This window comes from Carcharodon carcharias, chromosome 5 (genome assembly GCF_017639515.1).
Source record: "Carcharodon carcharias isolate sCarCar2 chromosome 5, sCarCar2.pri, whole genome shotgun sequence".
NCBI classification, from domain to species: Eukaryota; Metazoa; Chordata; class Chondrichthyes; order Lamniformes; family Lamnidae; genus Carcharodon; species Carcharodon carcharias.
In genome coordinates this window covers 6,371,194-6,383,988 of record NC_054471.1, presented here as the reverse complement: position 1 = coordinate 6,383,988, position 12,795 = coordinate 6,371,194, and the positions used below count along the sequence as shown (strand labels likewise).

General features: G+C 45.9%; 1 protein-coding gene across 1 annotated transcript in view; it reads right to left on the bottom strand.

The window, feature by feature from the left end:
* Positions 1-1,051: 1,051 nt before the first annotated feature.
* Positions 1,052-12,795, bottom strand: part of rrp36 (ribosomal RNA processing 36) — a 186,360-nt gene continuing 174,616 nt past the window's right edge. Inside the window, exon 9 of the mRNA XM_041188149.1 lies at positions 1,052-1,117. Coding sequence (XP_041044083.1) covers positions 1,052-1,117 — 66 coding nt within the window. The remainder of the gene's footprint in view (positions 1,118-12,795) is intronic.

The window sequence follows — 12,795 nt, the reverse complement described above, 5'->3', positions numbered from 1 at the left end:
TGGAAACCAGTCATACACCAAACTGGACATGAGTCACACTTATCAACAGCTTGATGATGGTTCATGAGGATATGTCACGATAAACAACCACAAAGGGCTTTTTCAGTATACGCGCCTGCCTTTTTGGTGTCTCATTGGCCTGCGCGATATTCCAACGCACAATGGAGAGCCTACTACAAGGGTGGCCACAGGTTGTGATATACCTCAGTGATGTACTCATAACTAAGGCCGAACATCTGGCAAATTTAGAAGAGGTGCTAAAAAGATTTCAGGAGGCTGGAGTTTGTCTCAAGAAAGAAAAGTGCACTTTTCAAGCCAAGGGGGTGACTTACCTGGGGCACAGGATCAATGCTCAAGGGCAACACCCTGTCGAGGAGAAAGTCAGGGCCATAAGAGAAGTGCCTTTCCCTATGAACGTGTCTGAACTTAAATCGTATCTAGGAATAGTCAATTATTATGGATTGTTCTTGCCAAATCTATCCACTGTGCTGACCCCCTTACACGCCCTACTAAAGAAGTACCACCGCTGGTTTTGGGGAACTCCTCAGGAAATTGCTTTCAACAAGGTGACCCAATTGCTGCAGTCTTCAAGTCCACTTGTACACTTTGACTCTTCGATGGAACTAATACTGACGTGTGACACCTCCTTATGGCCTTGGGGCAGTGTTGTCCCATGAGATGGCTGATAGCTCGGAAAGGCCATTAGGATATGTGTCAAGAACACTCAGTAGCTGAAAGAGGCTATTCACAAATCAAAAAAGAGGGCCGATCAATAGTTTTTGGTGTCAAAAAGTTCCATCAGTATCTACATGGGAGACATTTCACTCTTGTTTCAGACCACAAGCCATTGTTGGGCCTTTTTGAAGAGGACAAGGCTATTCCACCAATAGCCTCTGCGAGGATTCAGAGATGGGCATTGATCCTGGCTGCATATGAATACACCTTCAAACATCGACCAGGGGTACATATTGTGAATGTGAAAACCCTGAGTCGCCTGTCCTTGAGACAAAGTATTACATGTACACCTATTCCTCAAGAAATTGCTTTGGCATTAGACTTTTTTGATACGCCACCAGTCTGTGCAAAACAAATCAAAACCTGGACCAGTCAGGATCCACTGTTATCCAGAGTACATAAGAACATAAGAAATAGGAACATTCAGCCCCTCGAGCCTGCTCCACCATTCAATAAGACCATGGCTGATCTTGTGTTTCGACTTCCACATTCTCATCTAACCCCGATAATCTTTGATTCCCTTGCCTAACAAGAATCTATCTACCTCTGCCTTAGAAATATTCAATGACCCCACCTCCACCACCTTCTGAGGCAGAGAATTCCAAAGTCACACAGCCCTCTGAGAGAAAAAAATTCTCCTCATCTCTGTCCTAAAAGGGCGATCCCGAATTTTAAAAGTGTCCCCTAGTTCTGGACTCACCTGTAAGAGGAAACATCCTTTTCACATTCACCTTGTCAAGGCCGTTCAGGATCTTATACACCTCAATCAAATCACCCCTCACTCTTCTAAACCCCAGTGGAACAAGCCCAGTCCGTTCACCCTCTCCTCATAAGACAGCCCACTCATTCCAGGTATCAATCTAGTAAACCTCCATTGAACCGCCTCCAATGCATTTACATGCTTCCTTAAATAAGGAGACCAAAACTGCACACAGTGTTTGAGGCGCAGTCTCACCAATGCCCTGTATAACTGAAGCATAACATCCTTACTTTTATGTTCAATCCCTCTTGTAATAAGGGATAGCATTCCATTAGCCTTCTTAATTACTTACTGTCCCTGCATACTAACCTGTTGTGACTCATGGACTAGAACACCTAGATCCCTCTGCACCTCAGAATTATGTAGCCGTTCTCCATTTAAGTAATACTCTGCTTTTCTGTTCTTCCTGTCAAAGTGAATAACTGCACATTTTCCCACAATAAATTCCATTTGCCAGATCTTTGCCCACTCACTCAACCTATCTATATCCACCTGCAACCTCCTCATGTCCTCTTCACAACATACTTACCTACCTAACATAGTGTCATCTGCAAATTTAACAACCATCTCTTCACTCCCCTCATCTAAGTCATTGTAAATTGTAAAAAGTTAAGGCCCCAGTACAGACCCCTGTGAGACTCCACTCGTCACATCCTGCCCATCAGATAAAGACCCATTTATGCATACTGTCCTGTTTTCTGCCAGCCAGCCAATCTTCTATCCACGCTAATATGTTACCCCCTACACCATGCACGTTTATTTTCCGTAATAATCTTTGATGTGGCACCTTATCAAATGCCTTCTGGAAATCCAAGTACAGTATGTCTACAGGCTCCTTTTTAGCCACTGTGCATGTTACTCCTTCAAAAAATTCCAATAGATGAGTTGGTGGAGTGGGAGGTAAAGTGGCAGATGGATTTTAACATAGAGAAGTGTGAGGTCATACATTTAGGGAGGTCAAACAGTAACAGGGATTATACTATAAATGGGAATATACGAAGAGGGGTAGATGAAGTGAGAGATCTTGGCGTACAAGTACACAGGTCCCTGAAGGCAACAGTTCAAGTAGACAAGGGTGTAAAGAAGGCATATGGAATGCTCTTCTTCACTGTCAGAGGTACAGAATATAAAAGTAAGGATATAATGTTGGAATTGTATAAAACGTTGGTGAGGCCACAAATGGAGTATTGTGTGCAGTTCTGGTCACCACATTACAGGAAGGATGTAATAGCTCTGGTGAAAGTGCAGAGGAGGTTTACAAGAATGTTGCCAGGGTTAGGAAAGTGTAGCTACGAGGAGAGATTGGATAGGTTGGGTTATTTTCCTTAGAACAAAGAAGGCTGACAGGTGACTTGATTGAGGCATACAAAATTATGAGGGTAATAGATAGAGTGGACAGGATAAAATTGTTTCCTTTGGTGGAGAATTCTAGAACCAGGGGAATTAGATTCAAGATAAGTGGCAGAAGGTGTAGGGGGGACATGAGGAAGAAATATTTTACCCAGAGGGTAGTGGGTGTCTGGAATTTGCTGCCTACGTTGGTGGTAGAGGCAGAAACTCTAAACTCTTTTAAAAAGTACCTGGATGTGCACCTAAAGTGCTGTAAGCTGCAGGGCTATGGGCCGGGTACAGGAAGGTGGGATTAGAAAGGGCACCTGGGTATTCTCGGGCTGGCATGGATATGATGGGCCGAATGGCCTCCTTCTGTGCTGTAACTTTTCTATGGTTCTAACTTGGTTAAACATGATTTCCCTTTCACAAAACCATGCTGACTTTTCCATATTGCCTTGAATCCTTCTAAGTGCCCAGCTATAACTTCCTTAATGGCCAATTCTAATAACTTGCCCATGACAGACATCAAGCTAACTGGCCTATAATTTCCTGTTTTCTGCCTCTCTCCCTTCTTGAATAGAGGGGTTATATTTGCTACTTTCCAATCTGATGGAACCTTTCCAGAATCTAGCGAATTTTGGAAAATTAACACTAGCACATCGACTACCTCATTAGCCACCTCTTTTAAGACCCTAGGATATAGTCCACCAGGACCTGGAGACTTGCCAGCCTGCAGCTCCATCAATTTGCGCAGTACCATTTCCATAGTGATCCTGTTATGTTACCAATACCAAAGTCTAGTCTAACCTGCTCTCTGGTTGATTCCCGAACATGCTGCTCTAAGAAACTATCTTGAAAGCATTCTAAGAACTCCTCATCCAGGCTACTACTGCCAATCTGATTTTTCCAGTTTATGCATAGATTAAAATCACCCATGATTATTGCCATCCCTTTATCACAAGCATTCAATATTTTCTCTTAAATACTTTGTCCTACACTGTGACTACTGTTAGACAGGAAACACAGCCATCTGGACTCTCACTCTTTGCTGCAGAGAACATTGTCAATCCCCCTCACTATACTATCCCCTACTACCACTATGTTCCTTTTTGCTCCCCCAACTTGAACGGCTTCCTGTACCACGGTGCCATGTCCAGCCAGCTCATCCACCTTGCAGACTTCGCTTTCATCCACACAAGTTCTGAGCACCTCAAACCTGTTTGATTATTGCAAAGCCTGAGGCTCCTTCCTTACTGTCTGCTCAGTCCCATTACCTGCCTCACTGACAGTCACATCCTCCTGCCCCTCACCGCTGACCAAATCAGATGACCCGATTCTAATAGGTGTAACTGTCTTCTGGAACAAAGTATCCAGGTATATCTCCCCCTCCCTTATGTTGTGCAGTATCTGCATTTCGGCTTCCAGATCAATAATCCTGATCTAGAATTCCTCAAGCTGCTTACACTTCCTGCAGACGTGTTTGTCACGGATCACCTTGGCGTCCAAAAGCTCCCACTTCTCACAGCTGCAACATAACACCTGTCCCACCATTTGGACTTATGTTATTTAGTTAATTTACTTTAATTACTTTCTTCCTATGTCTGCTACAATTTACTGTTTGTATTGAATCCTAGTACCACTGACCACTAAGGTTATATGCTTCTTAACTACAAGGTATGTGTTTTAGATGTTTGTTTAAATTACTTTTTATTGTTTTTTAATCTTTATTGTTTGATTTTAATTTTAAAGTTTTCAAATGTTGGTTTATTATTTTAAAGTTTTAGTTTGTTTTATTTATGGATCTGCCTGAACTCGCCTGTCCCAGGCTGGTTTCTCACACACTGCCCCTTAGACTGAGCACTTTCTGGCCAAACAACCTACCAGCTTCCTGTAACACCACAGTTTGTTTTCCTCTTTTCCCCGGATTGCAGGCTCACAGCAGCTGAAACAGTGAATCCTCATCTCCGCTCCCACTCCCAGCAAGATGGGCCCACTCTGCAATCCCCGGTCTGTGTTTATAGACGCTTCACACTGTCTCCCGCAGGTCTGACCCTCAGCTCCGCTCCCACTCCCAGCAAGATGGGCCCACTCTGCAATCCCCAGTCTGTATTTATAGACGCTTCACACTGTCTCCCGCAGGTCTGACCCTCAGCTCCGCTCTCACTCCCAGCAAGATGGGCCACTTTTCAATCCTTGGTCTGTATTTATAGACGCTCCTCAGCTCCTGACTGTCCCTCTCAGGTCTGCTCCTCACTCCTAGCAAGACAGGCCACTCTGCAATCCTCAGTCTGTATTTATAGACACTCCTCAGCTCCTGACTATCTCCTGTAGGTCTGCTCCAACTCTCAGCAAGATAGGCCACTCTGCAATCCCCGGTCTGTATTTATAGATGCTCCTCAGCACCTGACTGGCCCCCACAGGTCTGCTCCGCTCCAACTCCCAGCAAGGTATAGATAAAATCCTTACAGCATGGGAGATGAGGCAGATTCAGAGGACGGGAAACCCTACTCCATCTGTACACATGAACTTAGTTGTCAAGATGGAACTACACAATGGCCACCCTGGTATCTCAAAAATGAAAATGTTAGCCAGGAGTTATGTATGGTGGCCTGGAATCGACATTGATATTGAAGACTTGGTAAGACTCTGCCAACAGGGCCAGTTGCAGCAAAGCCTGCCAGCCATAGCTTTACTACGCCCTTGGGAATGGCTTAGTCGGCCATGGGTCCAGATCCATGTCTAGTATATGAACATAAGAAATAGGAGCAGGAGTAGGCCATTCGGTTCCTCAAGCCTGCCCCGCCATTCAATAAGATCATGGCTGAACTGCCCCAGGCCTCAACTCCTCTTTCATGCCAGCTCCTCATAGCCCTCAACTCCCCTATATTTCAAAAATCTATCTACTTCCTCTTTAAATACTTTCAGTGATCTAGCCTCTACAACTCTTTGGGATAGAGAATTCCAGACTTTCACTACCCTCTGAGAGAAGAAATTCCTTTGTATCTCAGTTTTAAATGAGTATCCCCTTATTCTGTAACTATGTCCCCTAGTTTGAGATTCCCCCACTAGTGGAAACAATATTCTCAATATCTACCCTGTCAAGCCCCCTCAGAATCTTGTATGTTTCAATAAGATCACCCCTCAGTCTTCTAAACTCTAATGAATAAAGGCCTGACCTGTTTAGCCATTCTTGATAAGTCAATCCCTTCATCCCAGGAATCAGCCTAGTGAATCTCTTTTGAACTGCCTCCAATGCTAGTATATCCTTTCTTAAATACAGGGACCAAAACTGTATACAATACTCCAGGTGCGGCCTCACCAACACCTGTACAGTTGTAACAAGGCTTCCCTATTTTTAAACTCCAACCCCCTAGCAATACAGGCCAATATACCACGTGCCTTTTTAATTACTTGCTGTACCTGCATGCTAACTTTTTGTGTTTCATGCAGAACACCAAGATCCCTCAGTGCTGCACTTTTTCGGAATCTCTCTCCATTTAAATAATAATCTGCCTTTTGATTCTTCCTACCAAAGTACATGACCTCACACTTCCCTCCATTAAACTCCATCTGGCAAGTTTTTGCTTGGTTTATGTAGGACCGTTTATGGGTCCGATGTTTCTCTTTGTAATTGATGCACACTCTAAGTGGATAGAAATTTTTGAGGGGAAGACACCGACATCGATGGTGACCATCGAGAAGCTGCAGCCCTGTTTTGCAACTCATGGTCTGCCTGAATTAACCGTGTCCGATAATGGAGCAGCGTTCACGAGTAGGGATTTTCAAAACTTTACCAGTCTCAATGATATAAATCACAAAGACAGCGCCCTGCCAGCCCACACCAATGACAGGTGTTGTTCCTGGTGAACTGTTGGTGAAAGGCCATCTCAGGAAGAGATTACATCTTCCAAATTTGCAGGGGAGTGTAGAGTCAAGTCAGTGCAACCAGAAGACAAGTTATGATTCTCACAGTAGAGCTAGGAAGTTCTCAACTAATGAAAATGTGTATGTGAGAAACTTCGGTAGCGGTCCTAGGTGGATTCCTGGAAGGATAGTCTCTGAGACCGGACCTCTTTTGTATCAAGTCAGGATTGAGGGACAGATTTAAAAACAAAAAAACTGCGGATGCTGGAAATCCAAAACAAAAACAGAATTACCTGGAAAAACTCAGCAGGTCTGGCAGCATCGGCGGAGAAGAAAAGAGTTGACGTTTCGAGTCCTCATGACCCTTCGACAGAACTTGAGTTCGAGTCCAAGAAAGAGTTGAAATATAAGCTGGTTTAAGGTGTGTGTGTGGGGGGCGGAGAGATAGAGAGAGAGAGGTGGGGGGGGTGTGGTTGTAGGGACAAACAAGCAGTGATAGAAGCAGATCATCAAAAGATGTCAACGACAATAGTACAATAGAACACATAGGTGTTAAAGTTAAAGTTGGTGATATTATCTAAAAGAATGTGCTAATTAAGAATGGATGGTAGGACACTCAAGGTATAGCTCTAGTGGGGTTTTTTTAAAATTTTTTTTAAATAATGGAAATAGGTGGGAAAAGGAAAATCTTTATAATTTATTGGAAAAAAAAGGAAGGGGGAAACAGAAAGGGGGTGGGGATGGGGGAGGGAGCTCACGACCTAAAGTTGTTGAATTCAATATTCAGTCCAGAAGGCTGTAAAGTCCCTAGTCGGAAGATGAGGTGTACAACAACGTTGACATCTTTTGATGATCTGCTTCTATCACTGCTTGTTTGTCCCTACAACCACACCCACCCCCCCACCTCTCTCTCTCTCTCTATCTATCTGCCCCCCCCACACACACCTTAAACCAGCTTATATTTCAACTCTTTCTTGGACTCGAACTCAAGTTCTGTCGAAGGGTCATGAGGACTCGAAACGTAAACTCTTTTCTTCTCCGCCGATGCTGCCAGACCTGCTGAGTTTTTCCAGGTAATTCTGTTTTTGTTGAGGGACAGATTGTTCGGAAGCAGGTTGCCCGTTTGAGGGGTAGAGAGGCACTCCCACAGTCAGTGTTACCACCGAGTGTTGGCGAACTTGGGTGCACTGAAGATCTGGTCAACCTGTAATAAATGTCAAGGACAGCGCTGTGGAAATTCATGATAATGAATTGTCTGTCCTAAAGGAGGTACCCGTTAGTACAGTTCCGGAAAATGTCGATCCAGCCAATTCTGTCACAACCTGTCGAAATATGCTGCTCAAAGCAAATTCAAAAACCACTCCAAAGAATGAATTTATAACTATGGGGTATATAGTATGTATTGTGTAATTGAAGTCCGAGCTAACAACATTTGTAATTATTTCTAGAATTCAGAAAACTCTTGGTTCAATTGCACAAAGCAATTGTTAATTGAAAAGATGTACAAAGGAGTTAAGCGGGGGAGAGATATGATGACTGTGACTTTAAGATCAGTTCGACTGAGTAGGGGGTCACATAATTTGTTCAACCAATGTGTAGCTCACGCGAGGGAATAAATTCTAGGGGAGGAGTTTCCTAGGAGATGGTTGTATGAGGGGCTGGTTAGATACAAACAGCCACATGAGCTCTTGTGTAAATAAAGTTTGTTTTGTTTGACTAAGAAGCCTCCCAGAATGTGTTTCTACACACTCCTTTCAGCTAACCTGTGGAACCAAGAATCTCCAAACCAACTGGTCAACTGCCCAAGGTCAGTTCCAGCGGAATCATCCAACTTGACAACTGCAACGTTTCATCATCTACTCCTCACGGAGCAGCCAATGACTTTTTAATTTTTATCTTTGTAATAATTTCTCAGTTCTAATCCGTGTGTATGTGTATTGCTCCTTTATCACTTTTCTCACATTTTAGTAACTAATAAACTCATTCTTTCTTTAACTCAAGAAAGCCTGGTTAAATTGGCTCCTTTTTAAAGCAGAAATACATTTGGACTGGGAAAAGGTATCCACAAGGGAAGGGATCCTTTTTAAATTAACCTTGTTGCGACCAACCGAGGGGTAAAACAAAGAAAGGGGGCAAGTTCATCCCTCCTCACCCAGGAGCATAGCAAACAGGGGGGGACCCTCGCCCAGGGACCGGTCACATCACATACAAACACACCTATACTGGGGACATTCACTCTGTTTCTCTCTTTACAGGTGCTGCAGACCTGAGGTTTTCCAGAATTTTCTCTCCTTATTTCACATTTCTTCATATTGCCTTCATTCCAATGGTCCCTATCCTGTGTTAGTCACAATAAGAGGTTGTGGTGGAAGAATTAATCCAGCCTGGTATTTTGGTTCAAGCTGGTCTATTTTCAAGACAACTCCTCACTGCTACTGACTTCCACACAAGGTGTTCCATCTGTATCTTTTTTATTCTGTTTATGTGGGATAATCAATGCCCATCGTCTGTTTAATCAGCAATTGTCTTTAACAGGGTGACAGCCCAGCCGAGTGATTATTTATCCAGTAACATCCTGGACTGTTCGAAATGTCATTCCTATCTTATCCCTCATTTTGTTAATTTGGTTTATTTGGTGGGCTTTAAAAAAGAGAGCTAAATGTCATTACGCCCCCCCCCGAACTATTCTCATGTCCCCCCCCGAACTGTTCTCATGTCCCCCCCCCCAGATCTATTCTCATGTCCCCCCCGAACTGTTCTCATGTCCCCCCCCCGATCTGTTCTCATGTCCCCCCCGATCTGTTCTCATGTTCCCCCCCCCGAACTGTCCTCATGTCCCCCCCCCCGAACTGTTCTCATGTCCCCCCCCGAACTGTTTTCATGTCCCCCCCTGAATTGTTCCCATGTACCCCCCCGAACTGTTCTCATGTACCCCCCCTGAACTGTTCTCATGTCCCCCCCCCGAACTGTTCTCATGTCCCCCCCCCGAACTGTTCTCATGTCCCCCCCTGATCTGTTCTCATGTCCCCCCCGAACTGTTCTCATGTCCCCGCCCGAACTGTTCTCATGTCCCCCCTGAACTGTTCTCATGTCCCCCCCCATCGAACTGCTCTCATGTCCCCCCCCGAACTGTTCTCATGTCCCCCCCGATCTGTTCTCATGTCCCCCTCCGAACTGCTCTCATGTCCCCCCCCCGAACTGTCCTCATGTCCCCCCGAACTGTCCTCATGTCTCCCCGAACTGTTCTCATGTCCCCCCCCGAACTGTTCTCATGTCCCCCCCTGAACTGTTCTCATGTCCCTCCCCGAACTGTTCTCATGTCCTCCCCACCCCGAACTGTTCTCATGTCCCCCCCCGAACTGTTCTCATGTGTCCCCCACCGAACTGTTCTCATGTCCCCCCCCCGAACTGCTCTCATGTCCCCCACCCCCCGAACTGTTCTCATGTCCCCCCCCGAACTGTTCTCATGTCCCCCCCGAACTGTTCTCATGTCCCCCACCCCCCGAACTGTTCTCATGTCCCCCCCCCCGAATTGTTCTCATGTCCCCCCCTCCCCCGAACTGTTCTCATGTCCCCACCGCTATCTGTTCCCATGTCCCCCACCTGTTCTGGACTGTTTACATGGTTCCATGGTTCCCTACCCTGGAGGTTTGTAAAGCTGGGAAATGCTGAAATTAATAGTCAACAACAGTAGAATTAAACTTGGCCACCCACCTGCACAGGGAGGAAGAGAATCTCAGGCATTTGATAATATCTCCTACCAATAATGGAATCCTGCAGGACACGTTTGTGCTGATCCCAGCAAGCGCCGTCCAGATAGAAACCAAACAGGAGAGCTCCATCCTGAGGAGGGGTGGGGTGCTGTCAGCAAGGCAACATTGGAAGTGTTAAATAGTTGATTGATCTCATTCCTATCAGGATGAGTTCTCTATACTCAGCCAATCGTCACAATATGTATATACCCCACTCTGTCCCAGTATACAACCCTGATCATCACCCTATGTATACATCCCACTCTGTCCCAGCATACTCCCCCTGATCATCACGCTGGGTATACACCCCACTCTGCCCCAGTATACAACCCCAATCATCACCCTGTGTACACACCCCACTCTGCCCCAGTATACAACCCCAATCATCACCCTGTGTACACACCCCACTCTGCCCCAGTATACAACCCCAATCATCACCCTGCGCGTACACCTCACTCTGTCCCAGTATACAACCCTGATCATCACCCTGCACATACACCCCACTCTGTCCCAGTATACAACCCCTATCATGACCCTATGTATACATCCCACTCTGTCCCAGCATACTCCCCCTGATCATCACGCTGGGTATACAGCCCACTCTGTCCCAGTATACAATCCCAATCATCACCCTGTGTACACACCCCACTCTGCCCCAGTATACAACCCCAATCATCACTCTGTGTACACACCCCACTCTGCCCCAGTATACAACCCTGATCATCACCCTGTGTATACACCCCACTCTGTCCCAGTATACAACCCCAATCATCACCCTGTGTACACACCCCACTCTGCCCCAGAAAACAACCCAATCATCACCCTGTGTACACACTCCACTCTGCCCCAGTATACAACCCCAATCATCACCCTGTGTACACACCCCACTCTGCCCCAGTATACAACCCAATCATCACCCTGTGTACACACTCCACTCTGCCCCAGTATACAACCCCAGTCATCACCATGTGTACACACCCCACTCTATCTCAGTATACAACCCCAATCATCACCCTGGGTATACACCCACTCTGTCCCAATATACAACTCCAATCATCACCCTGGGTATACACCCCACTCTGTCCCAGTATAATCCCCCTGATCATCACCCTGTGTATACACCCCACTCTGTCCCAGTATACAACCCCAATCATCACCCTGTGTATACACCCTACTCTGTCTCAGTATACAACCCCAATCATCACCCTGTGTATACACCCCACTCTGTCCCAGTATAATCCCCCTGATCGTCACCCTGTGTATAGACCCCACGTTGTCCCAGTATAATCCACCTGATCGTCACCCTGTGTATAGACCCCACTCTGTCTCAGTATACAACCCCAATCATCACCCTGTGTATACACCCCACTCTGTCCCAGTATAATCCCCCTGATCGTCACCCTGTGTATACACCCAGCTCCGTCCCAGTATAATCCTCCTGATCATCACCCTGGGTATACACCCCACTCTGTCCCAGTATAATCCCCCTGATCATCGCCCTGGGTATACACCCCACTCTGTCCCAGTATACAACCCCAATCATCACCCTGTGTATACACCCCACTCTGTCCCAGTATAATCCCCCTGATCGTCACCCTGGGTATACACCCAGCTTTGTCCCAGTATAATCCCCCTGATCATCACCCTGTGTATACACCCCACTCTGTCCCAGTATAATCCCCCTGATCGTCACCCTGTGTATACACCCAGCTCCGTCCCAGTATAATCCTCCTGATCATCACCCTGGGTATACACCCCACTCTGTCCCAGTATAATCCCCCTGATCATCGCCCTGGGTATACACCCCACTCTGTCCCAGTATACAACCCCAATCATCACCCTGTGTATACACCCCACTCTGTCCCAGTATAATCCCCCTGATCGTCACCCTGGGTATACACCCAGCTTTGTCCCAGTATAATCCCCCTGATCATCGCCCTGGGTATTGTTAGGCATGGCAGATGGTAAATGCTGAGCTGCTTAAATCTCAGAGGGAAACTTGGAGCAGCTGCCAAAATGGTTTTTGCAATTTGTATGGTATGAGGAGCAGTTCTGAAATCAGCAAATGATTTTCTCATAAACATTTATTAAAAGAATAAAGAAAAAACAAATAAAAGTTAAACAGGTGGGGCAGAATGTTCTGCTCGGTGTGAGGGTGTGTGCCTGACACGCTCGTGTGTAAAATACAGCGCAATGATATCGGGTGAGTCATCGCACACTCGCGATATTTCACTCAGCGGGTGCATGCAGGTGCTGGAGACGTGCCTGATATTAATTAACAGGCCAGTTAAGGCCATTGAAAAGTCAATTGATGCCGATTTATCGTCGACCTTGCGTTTTGGTGCTCATCAC